This window comes from Panthera onca, chromosome B3, assembly GCF_046562875.1.
Source record: "Panthera onca isolate mPanOnc1 chromosome B3, mPanOnc1 haplotype 2, whole genome shotgun sequence".
Taxonomy (NCBI): Eukaryota; Metazoa; Chordata; class Mammalia; order Carnivora; family Felidae; genus Panthera; species Panthera onca.
Window position 1 is genome coordinate 86061107 of NC_138344.1, and position 15936 is coordinate 86077042.

Genomic DNA, 15936 nt, shown 5'->3' on the forward strand with positions numbered 1-15936 from the left:
AGTCTCCTGATTTGTTCATTTTGGCCACTCTGACTGGCGTGAGGTGATATCTGAGTGTGGTTTTGATTTGTATTTCCCTGATGAGGAGCGACGTTGAGCATCTTTTCATGTGCCTGTTGGCCATCCGGATGTCTTCTTTAGAGAAGTGTCTATTCATGTTTTCTGCCCATTTCTTCACTGGGTTATTTGTTTTTCGGGTGTGGAGTTTGGTGAGCTCTTTATAGATTTTGGATACTAGCCCTTTGTCCGATATGTCATTTGCAAATATCTTTTCCCATTCCGTTGGTTGCCTTTTAGTTTTGTTGGTTGTTTTCCTTTGCTGTGCAGAAGCTTTTTATCTTCATAAGATCCCAGTAATTCATTTTTGCTTTTAATTCCCTTGCCTTTGGGGATGTGTCGAGTAAGAGATTGCTACGGCTGAGGTCAGAGAGGTCTTTTCCTGCTTTCTCCTCTAGGGTTTTGATGGTTTCCTGTCTCACATTCAGGTCCTTTATCCATTTTGTGTTTAAAAAAATGTTTTTTAAGTTTAAAAGATGTAAGAAACCTCCTAAGTCTCAGTTTATTCATTAGAACCTTTAAGAATATTAATATTTGGCAGAATATGATCAGGGAAAGTATTTTTAATTATGTTAGTTCAAAATGAAACTCTAAAACCATGGAAGATGTTATGTAATACTTGATCTAGCAACATCCATTTTCTCTAGCATTTGTCTTCTTTCTTTTTGTTCATTAAAGTAGGGAGGATCACTAAACAACTTGAAACTGTAGTCCTTTAGGACACTTGCTAGTTTGAGTGGTCCCTGGGCCTTATCTTCTATCCCTCTTGTACTTCATGGCCATGGAAACTGAGCCCAAGTATGCAATGTGAATAAATGCCCTCAGGTCAACAGTAGCTTTATTGTTCTTAAGTTATACTTCTCTGTTTGACTACAGTGTTTCATATTTTGTGTATTATGTAAGTAGGAAAGAAGTCTCTATCCCTGGGTTATTTCTGATTTCCTACTTACTTCCTTACTTAAATAGGTGGTCAACTTGTGACCATGATTTCTCACTTTCTTCAAGCAGACCCTTGACATTTCTACCTTTCCTCCTGTGTTCTTCCTCTTTTTCTTCATTCAACTTATAAAATCATGTTCCCCGAATAAGCCCAACTCAGATGTCATCAGCTCCATGAGACATTCTTTTATCCCATAGCCAAAATTATCTCCCCCACATTTGTAACCTCGTAAGTCATAGTCATTCCGTTTAAGTACTTAATATGTAATAATTTTGTATTAAAATCAATTGAAAATGTAGAGGTTAATTCTAGTAAAGAATACTTCTGCTGGATTGTGATGCTCACTGCTACGTCTTACTCGTTTTCATGCCTCATGATTTGTGTCTTCACAAAACACATTTATGTTTTGGTTGCATTTATGAGCAAATATTTGAATTGTTACAGGCAAAATGGGACAGATATAAATCATGTGTAAATCATGTGTCCCTTCCAAATGAAGGCCAAATGATGTAATGTCACAAAGGTTTCACTCAAATCATTTTTAAAATGTGGTAAGTAATTTTTTAAAATCTTATTTATTTATTTTGAGAGAGGAGTGAGTGGGGTAGGAGCAGAGAGAGAGAGAGAGAGAATCTCAAGCAGGCTCCATGCTGTCACACAGAGCCCAAAGTGGGGCTTGATCCCATGAACCATGAGATCATGAGATGAGCCGAAATCAAGAGTTGGATACTTAACTGACTGAGCCACCCAGGCACCCCTAAAAATGTGATAAGTGATTCAAGTTGTCACACAGCACATGTTGGAATATTCATGGCAACATGAAATGATCTGCCACTATATTATATTTGACTATAATGTAGTCAGCACTATATTGCAGAACTTAATTTCAACAAAACTTTATCTGGTAAATTAAATTAATATTTTAAAAATCTTGATTTTGTGATTATTATTTTACTTCATTTATAAATATATTTTGGTTTTATAGTTGTATTATATATGCATGAGTCATGTATATTCAGTGTTGTATTGTAAAACATCATTCTATAATTTAAGTCAATATCAGCAGTTTGGTATGACATTTCTTTTAAAAGGATTTGCGCCTGGGTGGCTCAGTCGGTTAAGCATCACAACTCTCGATTTTGGTTAGGGTCATGATCTCACAGTTCATGGGATCAAAGCCCTGCTCTCTGCACTGATAGCATGGAACCTGCTTGTAAATCTCTTCCTCTCTCTGCCCCTCTCCTGCTCACGTGCACATGTGTGCATGCACGCTCTCAGAATGAATACACAAACTTAAAAAAATAAAAAATATAAAAAGACTTGTATATTACTAAGGCTTGAGAAATACTGATATGGACTAAATATTATAGAGGTCAGAGGCAAAAAAATCAGTGTTAGATGCCAAACTGGATTATGCCTGTATCTTGATTATTTTGTAATAATGATTTTTAATTCATTAGGACAACTAGCTACTTGTCAACTAATCTAGAATTAACTTTGTATAGGTATTTACTTACTGGTTGTTACTTAAATATCCTAATTTTTTTAAGTTTAATTTTTTAGTAATGTCTACTTCCAGCGTGGGGCTCAAAATCACAACCAGGAATCCCATGTTCTATCCAACTGAGCCAGCCAGGCATCCCTTAAATATTCTAACTTACAAATAGATAAATTAAGGAGTGATTTTTTAACTTTTTTCCTGAAAGATGGCTTTAGTACTTTATTCCTTTAGATAATCCCCCCATGTATCTTGATATGGTCCTGAATTACAGCACATCACTTTATAATTATTGTGTAAAATGTTCGATATATTTATATGAAGATCTTGTATTCAAATGTCATAGTTCAATTATTTTTTAACATAGATGCCCATTTATGCTTTTATTTATAATTTATTTTTTTTACTTATATTCTCATATATCTCCTGTAGGTCAGAATGTCATTTCATGTTTGTTATCACTTGTTTTACTTAAAAATAAGGTTTAGCCAAAATAGAAATGAAAAACATTTGTTTCCTTAGTTGTTTCCAAACCTATAGCACTATAGTTACTACTTTCTTCCTTACACAATTGTTTCCTTAGATATTTCTAAAAATCTGGAAAACCTCTTAATACATATTTTATAATTGCTATTTTAAAAAATTTAATAAAAATTCATCACAGAATACCATATTGAGGTTTACTTAGAACCCCATGTGACTTTTAGATGTTTTTATTCAGCCAAGAGATACCTAATAAAAACCACTTGATCAATGAAGAAAATAATTTTAAATGTAGTTTGATCTTAATTTTATGAAAGCACAAAGTATTTTTCTAACTCATGGTAATATTTAGATTAATAAAAGATAATTGCAATTGAATTGCCAGAGTACTATAAACAATATTATTTTGTTCTTATTCATCATTACTTTTAACTTACTATTCTTGTTGCGAAAGATACCTTGTCTTTTAGTGAATGCAGTGGTATTATTTACATTAATTCATATGGCTTGTTTGAAAAAAAAATGCTATAACTCCTTTACTTAATGGGATTCTTCCCTTGTGGCAGTGCAAACGGCTAGAGCAGGAGCTTCATCATCTGAAAGAGCAGAACCAGACTTCAGCAAACAACATGAGACATCTGACTGCTGAAAACAATCAAGAACGTGCTCTGAAGGTAAATCTCTGTTCCTTCTTACAGGCAAATTAAGGTTGTAAGCCCTTGGTGCCAGCTTTCTGTGCTGCATATATCAGTTGTGTACATTTCCGCAGAAGTGAGCTGTGGTGTTTGCCAACAACCCCTTCTTTAAACACAGATACAGCACCCTTCTGTTATGGTATTATTTTATTTCGTGTTATGTGTACATGAAAACAACATATTTTCTGAATTTTGAGTGGTGGTATATTAGTACTTTGGGTTCATTCTGTTTCTGATTTTACAATATATTTTTACCTTTTGTAGTTAATAAAATGTGGCCACACTATAAAAGAAAAAAAATTAAACCATGAGCCTTTTCTTCACATCAATATTTATTACACTAATCTTGTAATATTATTAACTCACAGAAGTGACTCTCCCTGAAGGGTATGTGAATATATTTGGGAATTGAAATAGTACTTAAAATGTTACTTATTACAAAAAAAAAAAAAAAAAAAAGGAAGAAGATAGTGTACCAGAACTTGAAACAAGTGTACATTTCATGATAAGAGGTTCTGTTTCGTTTTAGTATAGATCCAATAATCATGAAAATAGATCCAACATCATTTTTATTCTACTAATTATATATTTTTTTCTTATTGTACTTATGACTTTCCATTCTCCTTTTTCATCTTTGTCCCAATTCCTAGCATAGTACCTATCTATGACACAGTAGTAGTTCCTGCCCTCAAGGTGCTTACATTCTCATTAACTGCTTAAAAATAAAAACAAAACCACATCTATAGGAAACAGAAAAGATTCATCATTGTCATGATTGTGCAGTAAGAAAAAATATGCTATCAAGAAAATTGTACTTTGTTTTCTTAAATTCTCTTTTTGCTACAGTTTGCAGGAGAGTATTACAGCATTAGCAGGATAACTCACTAAGCCAGGATTATCTACCAAAATTAGAAAAATGGTGACATTTTGAAGTGGAAAATATTTTAGTCTGTCAAAAAGTGTGAAGTTTGGTTGAAGTCAGATTTTTCTGTAAATGTGTTTAGCTTCATTTTGAAATTCTCAATGAGTAATTAGGAGCCTATGATAACTTTGTTGTCATTGTTTAATGCACTTTCTCCTCTTTTCTCTCAAATTCATAGATAGACTAGAGCAATAAGGGGGAAAGAAAAGAAATTTAGATTCTTGATCATTTTTTAATTACCCCAAGGAATTTAAAATTATTTGAGTAAAATTTAGTATAATCATTTTTTCCAGTGTATACTTGCAAATCAAAAGAAGGATTGTTTTAAAGGCAGCTTACATTATATATGCCACTTTATTATCAGCATCAGGGGACAGACTTCATGTGCCATATATGATATGGCTATTCTTATGTAAAACAGACCTAAAATTAAAATTCTAGTCTGTTAAGTACATAATAATACCATAGTCCTTCTTCTGGATTTTTTGTTGTGTATTTATGTTAAATTGAGGAGGGCATCTGTTGGGATGAGCACTGGGTGTTGTAGAGAAACCAATTTGACAATAAATTTCATATAAAAAATAAATAAATATATAAAAAATAAATTGAATTAAATGGCACCTGCTATCTGTGGAGAAAAAGAAATGTACATTTCTAAAAGGTTATTAAAATTAGAAGGTAAGATATAGAACAAAAAACCCCTGGAAATTTAAACCCAAAACAAAACCCCTATAAAATAGAAATCTGTATAAATTATGGACTATATAAAACAATATATAAACAAAGCTACGTTTGAATCCTTTTTTTAGTTATTTTATGCCAATTTTCTCATGAGAAACCTTGAATTTATTTTATATATCTGCTTTATTCTGAATCATTTTTTAAAATTATTCTTACCTTCTAGGGATTTTGTTCTGTTTTTGGTGCTTTGGGTGTTGCATTCTGTATCTTCAAGTTGCCATATAAGTTCTGAATAATAAGTTTATTATCAAGCTGTCTAATGAATCAGTTGTTTGTGTATTTTCTCAGCAGTATGCCTATCTTTTATGGCACACTTACAATTATTTTTGTGTTTGTTAACTCATTCAATATTTAGTTACTATGTAAATAAGCTTTAGGGAGAAATTTTTTAAAAGAGTCACTGTCTCTAGGGACCTTCAGTCAGTCAATAATATTTCTAGTATTTTATTATAAAAAGTACTGTTATTGATATCAGTAAAAGGTAAATTTGATTAGGATGAGAGCTGAAAAATTTATGGTTTATTTAATTGTGTAATGCTGAAATTCATAAAGGAAACAGTCCTAGTGATATGTTTGGGAAAAATCCAAGTTAATGGTCATACATTATATAGGACTTTCCAGTAGATTAAGGCAAATACTTGATTATCATACAAAGAAATACTTTTTAATATTATAGTACTGTTCAAATAATAAATCTTTGTTTATTTTGATAACCTGGGAATTCTTTCTAAATTAGTTCTGGTGGTAGAGGATAAAATTCGTTATTTGGTGATCATATACATTATTTTTAAAGTAGCATGGGATTATACCAGCTAAATTCTCTAAGATGGAATTTCCCCCTAATTTTATAGCGTTTGCGGTTTTCCCTAATAACAAGTAAAACACACTGGTACGTATGGGATGAAGGGCTAAATTTATACTGATACCAGTCTATAGCATAATAGTTAATTTAATAAAAGCTTATTTTCTCATTTAAAGTACATTTTATCCATTTATGTGAGGAAATTGGTTTCTTGAGGAACACAATTTTGGATATTTAATATTTTTAAATAAATTTAGATCAGCCATAAATATGCAGACATCAAACTTATTGAGAAATTTCACGTATACTGCCTTCTTTTCCTCTTTCATTTTATTTATTTACCTTCTTTATCATATGTCTTTCACTTCCTACAATTGGACTTCTCCACTGTAATTCCATTGAAAGCCATTCTTTCTTAGATTATAAATGACCTCTGGTGATTAAACCTGTGAAACTTATTCTTTATTCTACTCAGCATCCCAGTCAGTGTAACTAGAACACACTTCAATTTTGTTGGTCCTGCCCTTTGAAATACTTTCCTGTGGTTCTCTATTGCTATATCATTTTTCTTCTTTGAATGGTGTTCTTTAGTTGGTGCCTCTTTTTCTACCTATTCCTAAGTTGTGTGATAAGTCCCTTATTATTCTTAAAAAAAAAAATCTTTATTCATTTATTTTTTTTTTTAGAGCAGTTGTAGATTGGCAGCAAAATTAAGCAGAGAGTGCAGAGTTCCCACATACCTCCTGCCTTCACACATGTAAATGCCCTCAGCATCCAGCTCCATATTTGTATATTTGTTACACTTCATGAGTCTACATCAGTTTTGCCCACAGTCCACAGTTTACATTAAGGGTCACTCTTAGTGCTGTACATTTTACAGATTTTAACAAAGGTACATTACTCTCTACTGCTGCAGTATCATATAGAAGAGTTTCACTCTAGAAATCCTCTGTGTTCTACCTATTTATTTTTCTCTCCTCCCAATATCTGCCACCCATTAATCTTTTTATGGTCTCCGTAGTTTTGCCTTTTCCAGAATGTCATTTAGTTGGAATCATACATTATGTATTCATTTAAACTTTCTCTATATTTTTTGATGGCTTCATAGCTCATGTCTTTTTAGTGTTTAGTATTCCATTTTCTCGATGTACCACAGTTTATTTATCTACTCATCTACTGAAGGACATCTTGCTTGCTTCCAGAATTTGGCAACTTTGAATATGAAATGAAAATAAAGTATGAAAGTTTCTATAAACATCCATTTGCAGAATTTTTTGTGGACATAAAATTTTCAGCTCATATGGAGAAATACCAAGGACTCAATTGCTGGGTTGTATGATAAGAATGTTTAGTTTTGGGAGAAACTACCAAACTATCTTCCAGAGTAGCTGTACTATTTTTCATTCCTATCAGTAATGAATTTGATTTGTTTCTCCACTATCTCACCAACATTTGGAGTTTCTTTTATTGTAGACTTGTTTCTTCTAATTTCATCCATTCCTACACTATCACCTGTTATTTATATCTTAATGACTATCTCATCTGCCCTTCCACTTGGATATCTTAATGTTTCCTTAACCACAACAAGTTTGAAAACAAATCCCTAATTTGACTCCCTAAGTCTTCTCTCCCCAGAAAGAAGTCAGGACCTGAGTCTAACACTATTGACTGTATGACTTAACATTTATTCCCAATCGTATTCTCCTTTGTTTGTCTTTACTATAGAACCAGGAGAAGTTAAACACTTTCTCAGCCTTTCTTTTTGCTAATATGACATAAGAGGAATTCAACAGGGTAGAGAGAAGTTGGAGTGTCTCTGGAAAAGTTTTTGTTTCCTTCATGTAGGACTGATACAGCAGGCATCTTATTACCTTAAACACTTACTGCTGCCTGGAACTACATCAACCATCTTATAGCCATGAAGAAAACACCAGAAGCTAGCCATTAACATTATTGAGCCCCTTAGCCAATGAGCTACTTTGAGAACATTAAGCACCTATACCCTGATTTCTTTTTCTGGTAATAGATATACCTCATATTTTAAATCACTTAATAGTTTTCCGTTATTTACTTCCAAATTGATCAATTAACATCTATTAATTAATGATACTACCATACTCCTTAGACACGTAGGTTAATGTAATTGGCATAACCTTCATATTCTTTTAGGCTGTCATCCACCACAAAGCAGTCAGACATTCAGTCCTGTCAATTCTGCAACAATGATTTCTCTCCTATTTTCCTTTCTATTTTTATTGTCCTACCCCTACCCTATGTCAAATTCATGATCTCGATAATAATATTACAAGTATATCTCATTTTATTGTGCTTCATTTCATTGCACTTTACAGATAATACATTTTCTTCAGATTGAAGGTTTGTGGCACCTCTGTATCCCAAGCAAGTCTTTTGGTGCCATTTTTTTCAACTTTTTGTCTCTGTGTCACATTTGATAATTTTTGTGCAATATTTCAGATTTTTTCATTAGAATTATATTTGTTGTGGTAATCTGTGATAAGTGATTACAACTCACTAAGATCAGATGATGGTTAGTGTTTTTTACCAATAAAGTGTTTTTTAATTGAGGGATACACATTGTGTTTTTTTAGACACAATGCTATTGCACATTTAATAGACTATAGTATAGTGAAAACATAATGCTTATATGTGCTGGGAAATTAAAAAATGCATTTGACTCACCCTATTGCAATATTCACTTTGTTGCAGGTGTCTAGAATATTTCCAAATACAATATTTCCAAAGTATGCCTGTACCCTCCTAACTTTTCTGTCCTTGGTTTCTCACCTCTCTAACCAGTTGTTACTTTCATTAGCCATCATTCTAAAACAGAAGGGACACTTCACTACTCAAAAACTTTCATTGTCTTGCATTTTCAACAATGACCCTTGAATGACCCTTATAAAAACAATGAAAAAGGATGGCTAAAATGTATATTTTAAGTATATTTTACAACAACATTATAGAAAAGACAGGAAGATAAGGAATTTACAAAGACCTAAAACAAAGTAGAAATGAGAGCAGGGGACATGAGAAGTAAGTGATTGCCTGAAGTTGTCTTTTACTCTGAGAGCATTTGTCAGACCTTGGTGAATTTTCCATTTTAATGGTTTCAAGGACAAGACAAACAAGAGGCAGAGCCTGGAGCCTGTTTAAGCCAGAGAGTGTAATGAGATACCCTCTCTTGAAGCTGGTATCATAATGGCCACACCATTAGTGTTTAGGTGAACAAGAGTCAAGCCCTTCATACAAAATAAGGTAACAAAGGAATTTGACTTTCTTGACTGTGGAGGAGAGGAAATTGCTCAGAATTCATCATCCTTGGCCAGCTTTAAGGCAGGTTTTGGAACCACACAGGTTGCCTGAATTCTTGCTATCTGTGTAACTCTAAAAGCTGAGGATTTAACTGAAGTAGTCCTACCCTGGCAGGACCCATAGACAACAGACCAAAGCAAATTACCTTCCAATTAGCCTCTAATATTTCTTATAGATAAAATTTCAAAGACCCAGAGCTATCAAAAAACACATAAGAGAAGAAGGCACTTCTAATGAAAGTTAGTAAAAACATAACGCAGCAGAATCATTTACTAAAACAACAAATAGTTTAGGTATTCTAATTATCAGTCACAGAATATAAATGTTTAAGTAGTATCTTTAAAAAGAGATGCTTAAAAATAAAAGCAAGGAAAATAGCTAAAAATGATCAAGTGAATTTGGAAAGCCAAATGAGATTGAATTTACAGAAATTAATAAAAAAAACTTAAACAGCAAATAGGTTTAACACATGTTAAGAAACTGTTAATGAACTGGAAGATATATCTAAACCAAGTATGGAAATGGAAGCCAGAAAGAAAAATATAAAATGTTAAAAGACACAAAAGATAGAGTGAAAAGATCTAAAATCTATTTGGAATTCTAGAGTAGATAATATAGGGAACAGGGAAAGGCAAGATACGAAGAAATCATGACTGAGTATCTCCCAGAATTGTCAAGTGACACAAGCCTCAGATCTAGGAATACCAAATCAATTCTAAGTATGATAAATTAGAAGAAACTACAGAACATGAAAGTTAAAGCTCTTAAAAACAACCATTAGAAAAGACCTATTTGGGGCACCTGGGTGGCTCAGTCAGTTGAGCGACCAGCCCTTGATTTTGGCTCAGGTCGTGATCCCAGAGTCATGGAATTGAACCCCGCATTGGGATCTGCACTGAGTGTGGAGCTTGGTTAAGATTGTGTCTGTCTGTCTGTCTGTCTCTCTCTCTCTCTCTGTCCCTTGCCCCTCTCTCCCTCTTGTGCACTCTCTCTCTCTCTCTCTAAAAGAAAAAAAATAAAATAAAGAGCAGCCAAAACATTAAAAAAAAAAAAAAGATATTTAACAAAGAAATGGCATTTAGACTCACTGACTTCTCAATAGTAATAATGGAATAATATCTTAAATACCCAGAAAGCAGCAATGGGAATAGTTCCTTAAATATACAGAGAGAAAAGTAACTGTCAAGGGCAAGAGTAAAATAATGGTCAAATAAAAAATTTCAGTTGCTTTCTATTACGTATAGCATATAATCCAAACCTCCGAAGTGCGGAATTTAAGATTCTGCGCTACAATTTTAGCCTGTGTTTTATTTTCCGTCTTTCTTTCTTTTTTTCTTTCTTTCTTTTTCTTTCTTTCTCTTTTCTTTTTCTTCCTTTCTGTCTTTTTTATTTTTTTTAAGTTTTTAAAGTTTTTATGTTAATTCCAGTTAGTTAACATACATTGTTATAGTCAACATTTCCATAATTGGCAATTCAACAATTCCATACATCGCCCTGTGCTCATCACAACAAGTGCACTCCTTAATCCCCATCACCATTTAACCCATCTTTCTACCTACTTCCCCTCTGGTAACCATCAGCTCTCTATTGTTTCTTGGTTTCTCTCTCTCTCTCTCTCTCTCTCTCTCACTTTCTCTTTTTTTTTTTTTTTTGTTTCTTTTGCTCTTTTGTTTCTTAAATTCCACTATGAGTGAGATTATATGGTATTTGTCGTTCTCAGACTGACTTATAGCATTATACTCTATAACTCCATCTGTATTGTTCCAAATGGCAAGATATTCTTTCTTATGGCTGAATAATGTTCCATTATATATATGTACACACTACATCTTTATCCACTCATCTGTTGGTGGTCAGTTAGGCTGCTTCCATAGTTTGGCTATTGTAAATAATGCTGCAGTAAACACAGATATGCTTGTATCCCTTTGAATTAGTGTTTTTGTATTCTTTTACTTTGTGTTTTACTTTCTTTTTCTTTCTTTCTTTCTTTTTTTTTTTTACCATTTCTCTTTGTAGTCTTGATAAACCCCAACCATCCCCCACTACTTCCTAAACATGTCATGTTTTTTAATTCCTCTGGTCTTTACTTTTGTTATGACTGTTATTTAATTCTGTCTCTAATATTAGTTGGTTGTTTACATGTCATCTCTAAATCAAAAATTTCTTAAGCATAAGGGATCATAGCTTTTTCATGTTGCTCTTCTCTTGGAATTTAGCACATGATTGAACTCAATACATAATCAGTAAGTTTTTTAAATTAGAAACCAGTTTTAATCTGTCCTAGTTGAAATCAACATTTATTTTATTTATTTATTTTTTTCATGTTTATTTTTGAGAGAGAGACAGAGAGAGCGTGATTGGGGGAGGGGCAGAGAGAAGCAGACAAAATCCTAGAGTTAGGCTTGATTTCTCTTTCTTACATTCCACATTCCATCTGTAAACAAATTCTCGTGGCTCTACTTTTGATGCATGTCAAGAATTCGGTCACTTCTCATCACTTCCACTGCTACTACTGTCTTTCAGGCCTCCATCATCTCTTGCCTGGATTTGTACAAAAGCCTACTAATGGTTTCTTATTTCCATCCTTGCTCTCCTCTATTCTCAACACAGCCTCCAGGATATTCCTATTAAAATATAAATTAGATTATATTACTCCTCTGCCAAGAACCTTTCAGTGGCTGCCATTTCACCCTGAGGATAAACCTACAAGACCTCTTGATCTGGACCTCAGTTTCCTCCTTGTCACCATCCTTCACTTAGTCACATTCCTTTCTTGCTGTTCCACAAATATACCAGGCACCCTTGTATCAGAAGGTCTTTGTACTTTCTGTTCCTACTCCCAAGGATCACTCGCCCCACCCCTCCCCCACCCCCACATATTCACATTACTTACTTTCTTAACTCCTTCAAGTCTCTTCAAATGCCACCTTTCATTGAGGTCTTCCCAAGCATTTTCTCAATCCTCTTCCCTGTTTTTACTCCAGAGTACTTATCTTCTAAGGAAGTATACATTTACTTATTTATTATTTTCATATTCTGTTTTCTTGGTAGAAATAACTGCTCCATGAGATCAAGGATTTTTGGTTACTTTATGCACTTCTGTATCTATTGATGATATTAAAAATATTTGACAGTAAGTAAGAGATACTGACCAACTGTAACAGATGCCAGCTCTTAACAGTTTGTATGGTTGTATCTATGCATAGCAGCTGAAAACCAGCTCTGGCTGGATCTCCTACAAGTACATATAGTAGCCATTGAATAAGTATCTCTTAAGTGAATTAGTACTACACATGCAATTTAGTATCCAGCTTTCCCTACTTAACACTTCATAAGCATTCTCCAGTACACTTACTCTATAAATATCACCTTAATGTATGACGTAATTTGCAATGTACAGATGCACCATAACTAACTCTTCCCTTAGTATTATATGTTTAGGTTTTTCGTAGCTTTGCATTTTATGAACAGCACTGTGAAAAATATTTTTGTATATTTTAGTATGCTGTGTATTTTAAAATTTGTGTATTTTAATATTTAACTGTAGCTTAGCAAACAAATTTTGATTATTTTTTCAAATTTTTAGTTTTAGTAATGCAAATCATTTTAAAAGCCAAATGATTCTATAAGGGTTCTAATAAAAAAAATAACAGTCAGCCTCCTTATCTCTCCTGATTTCTGCTCCGCAGAAAAAATCACTCTCAACTCTTTCAGCTGTTCCTTCTGTATTTGCACTCTATTTGTAAATTTCTAAATGAATATCTTATACTAGTTTTCATTTTTTATTATTATTAATTGACTTCCTACTATAAAGATGAAGATTTAGCTTTCTCTTAGATTAGTGCTGGTTGTGACCCTCTAAATCAACTGGGTGACAGTTCTCCCATGGGTTTTTTTGTATTTCTACATGTCTGTGAGCAGAGGCACAATTGACCTTTGTTCTGAAATATGTTCTAGAGAATATTTGCTTAGCAAACAGCCTTGGAAGATAGAGATAGTGTCTCCCTCTGTAGCAGAGGGCAGATTTGTTTACCGTCCAATGTAAAAAAAACAATGTCTCCCTCGGAAGCAAAGGTCAGGCAGGTTTGCTAGCAGCATATTATAAAAGATTTGGCTTCCCTAAGTTTGGAGTTCCTTAGCTGTAATGCAGTCCCGCTGTGTGTGTAGTATATAACTGTTCCCCTCCACATTGCCCCCATGGGAGTCGCAGGGCAGAGACCCTCAATACAAACAGGAAGCTTATGCTGTTTGTGCTGTGTCTGAGTAAAGTTCTTTGTAATGCAGAATTCTTGTCTTCTGCCAGTATGCATGAAACTGGCAGGCTAATTTGTTAGCCTGCAAGTAGGATAAAAATATTTCACTCTTCACAGTTCTTATAAAGCCACATTTCCTTTCTTTTTCAGTATTACGTCTTCCTCAGAATTATGGTCTGGATTTTTTTGTTTGTATAATGTACATCTGTCACTAGTACATCTTTCTGTACCCTCTCTACTAAATAAAAATATCTTGTTAATACCTTCAAATATTTCAGGTGACCTAAAACTATTTTTTTTGTTTGAGGATCTGAACTGATTATTCTATATAAGACATTACTAGCCTTGGAACCTACCTCCAGTGTCATTCTGTGGCTACCTTTAATTTCTCCTATGTTAGATCACCTGTTTCCTGTATCTCATTTTTTTCTTGCTTGACTTTTTCATTTTGATGGAGCACACTTTCTAGTAGTTTCCTGAGAAAGGATACATGTAAGTTAAAATTTTAAAGACTGTATGGTATTTCTTCAAGATAGATTTCTAGAAGTAGAGTACTTGAATAACAGAATGAACATTTAAATTCAAATTCCTAGACTCATTTTCAGGGTTAAAATATTTGACAGAATATTTGACAAGGACCCCAAAACCTTGCACTTTAATGTTATTATTTTTAAAACTTTTTAAAATTGAATTTCTCTTTTAAATTTTATGCATCCATTAAAACCACAATGAAATACCATGTCACATCTATAGAATGGCTAAATGAAAAATACAGGGGTGCCCAGGTAACTCAGTCTGTTGAGCATCCAACTCTTGATTTCAGTTCAGGTCATGATCCCAGGGTTGTGGAATTGAACCCCGCATCAGGCTCTGTGCTGAGTGTGGAACCTACTTAAGATTCTTTCTCTCCCTTGCCCCTTTCTTTACCCACTCACACTCTCTCTCTCAAAAAAAACCAAAAAACAAAAAACAAACCCAAAAAACAAGAAACACACACACACACACACATGTTGACAAGATGTGCAGAAACTGAATCTCTTATATACTACTGGTGGCAATATAAAATTATACAGCCACTCTGGGATAGTTTGCCACATTTAACATGTAACCCAACTATTGCACTCCTCAGTCTTACCCAGAGAAATGAAAGTTTATGTTCACAAAAATCTTGTACAGAAATGTTCGTAGCAGCTTTTTTTGTTATTGCCCAAAACTAGAAAGAAAGCTAGATATCCATTAGGGGGTCAGTGGATCAACATCCATGCAATCAACTATGACTCAGCAATAAAAAAGAGCAACTTATTGATACCTGCAGTGCCTTTGATGGTTCTCATTATGCTGAATGGGAAAAGCCAATAGCAAAGGATTATATCTATGTGATCTCAATTATATAACAGTCCCAAAGTGACAAAATCATTATGATGGAGAACAGATCAGTGGTTTCTTAGACTTAGGTAGAAGATCAGAGTTTGACAAAAACTGGGTGGCTCAGTTGGTTAAGCTTTGGACTTCAGCTCAGGTCATGATCTCATGGTTTCTGAATTGGAGCCCCGCATCAGGCTGTGTGCTGACAGCTTGGAGCCTGGAGCCTGCTTCAGATTCTGTGTCTCCCTCTCTCTCTGCCCTTCCCCTCCCCCCCACCCCATCTTGCACTCTCTCTGTCTCTCAAAAATAAATAAACATTAAAAAAAATGTAACTTTCTGGATCCTAAGGTATTAGCATCATCCCTACTATTGGGTTTTAGTAAATACTATTATTTCATATTTAAGTAGTTTCTTTCTAGAATGTTTTTTCAAGTTTTTATCAGTGCATATAATAAATTTTATTGAGTTCTTGATATTGAACAATTCCTTGAATAAACTCTTGGATTTGATTTGTCATTGTTTTCTTGATTTTAAAAATTATTCAAATTCCCACTTTGTTTTTCTTTTTTAAGATTGTTTCGGCTGTGACAATTTGATGCCAATATTACTAGCTTAATGAATAGCATAAATTTCTTTTTTAAAGTGTGGCCTTGACAAGTTTAAATTGAATAGGAAGGGTCATGTACCATTGGAAGCCAGTGATTCCCGGCCTTCTTTTTTCCTCTATATTGTTATGATTGCATTTTGAATAAAAGTAGAGTAACTTACCAATATGTCACTTCATGCATACATGACACATAGTGAGAAATACAGTGGCAGGAAATTAGTTGGAGAAGGGAGAGAATGA

The 15936-nt window shown here is 33.7% G+C and overlaps 1 protein-coding gene across 4 annotated transcripts in view; it reads left to right on the plus strand.

The window, feature by feature from the left end:
* Positions 1–15936, plus strand: part of MIPOL1 (mirror-image polydactyly 1) — a 306029-nt gene that overhangs the window by 140959 nt on the left and 149134 nt on the right. For all 4 annotated transcript variants that reach the window (XM_060619573.3, XM_078448315.2, XM_060619574.3 and 1 more), the window contains one exon: positions 3545–3652. In XM_060619573.3, coding sequence (XP_060475556.1) covers positions 3545–3652 — 108 coding nt within the window. The remainder of the gene's footprint in view (positions 1–3544; positions 3653–15936) is intronic.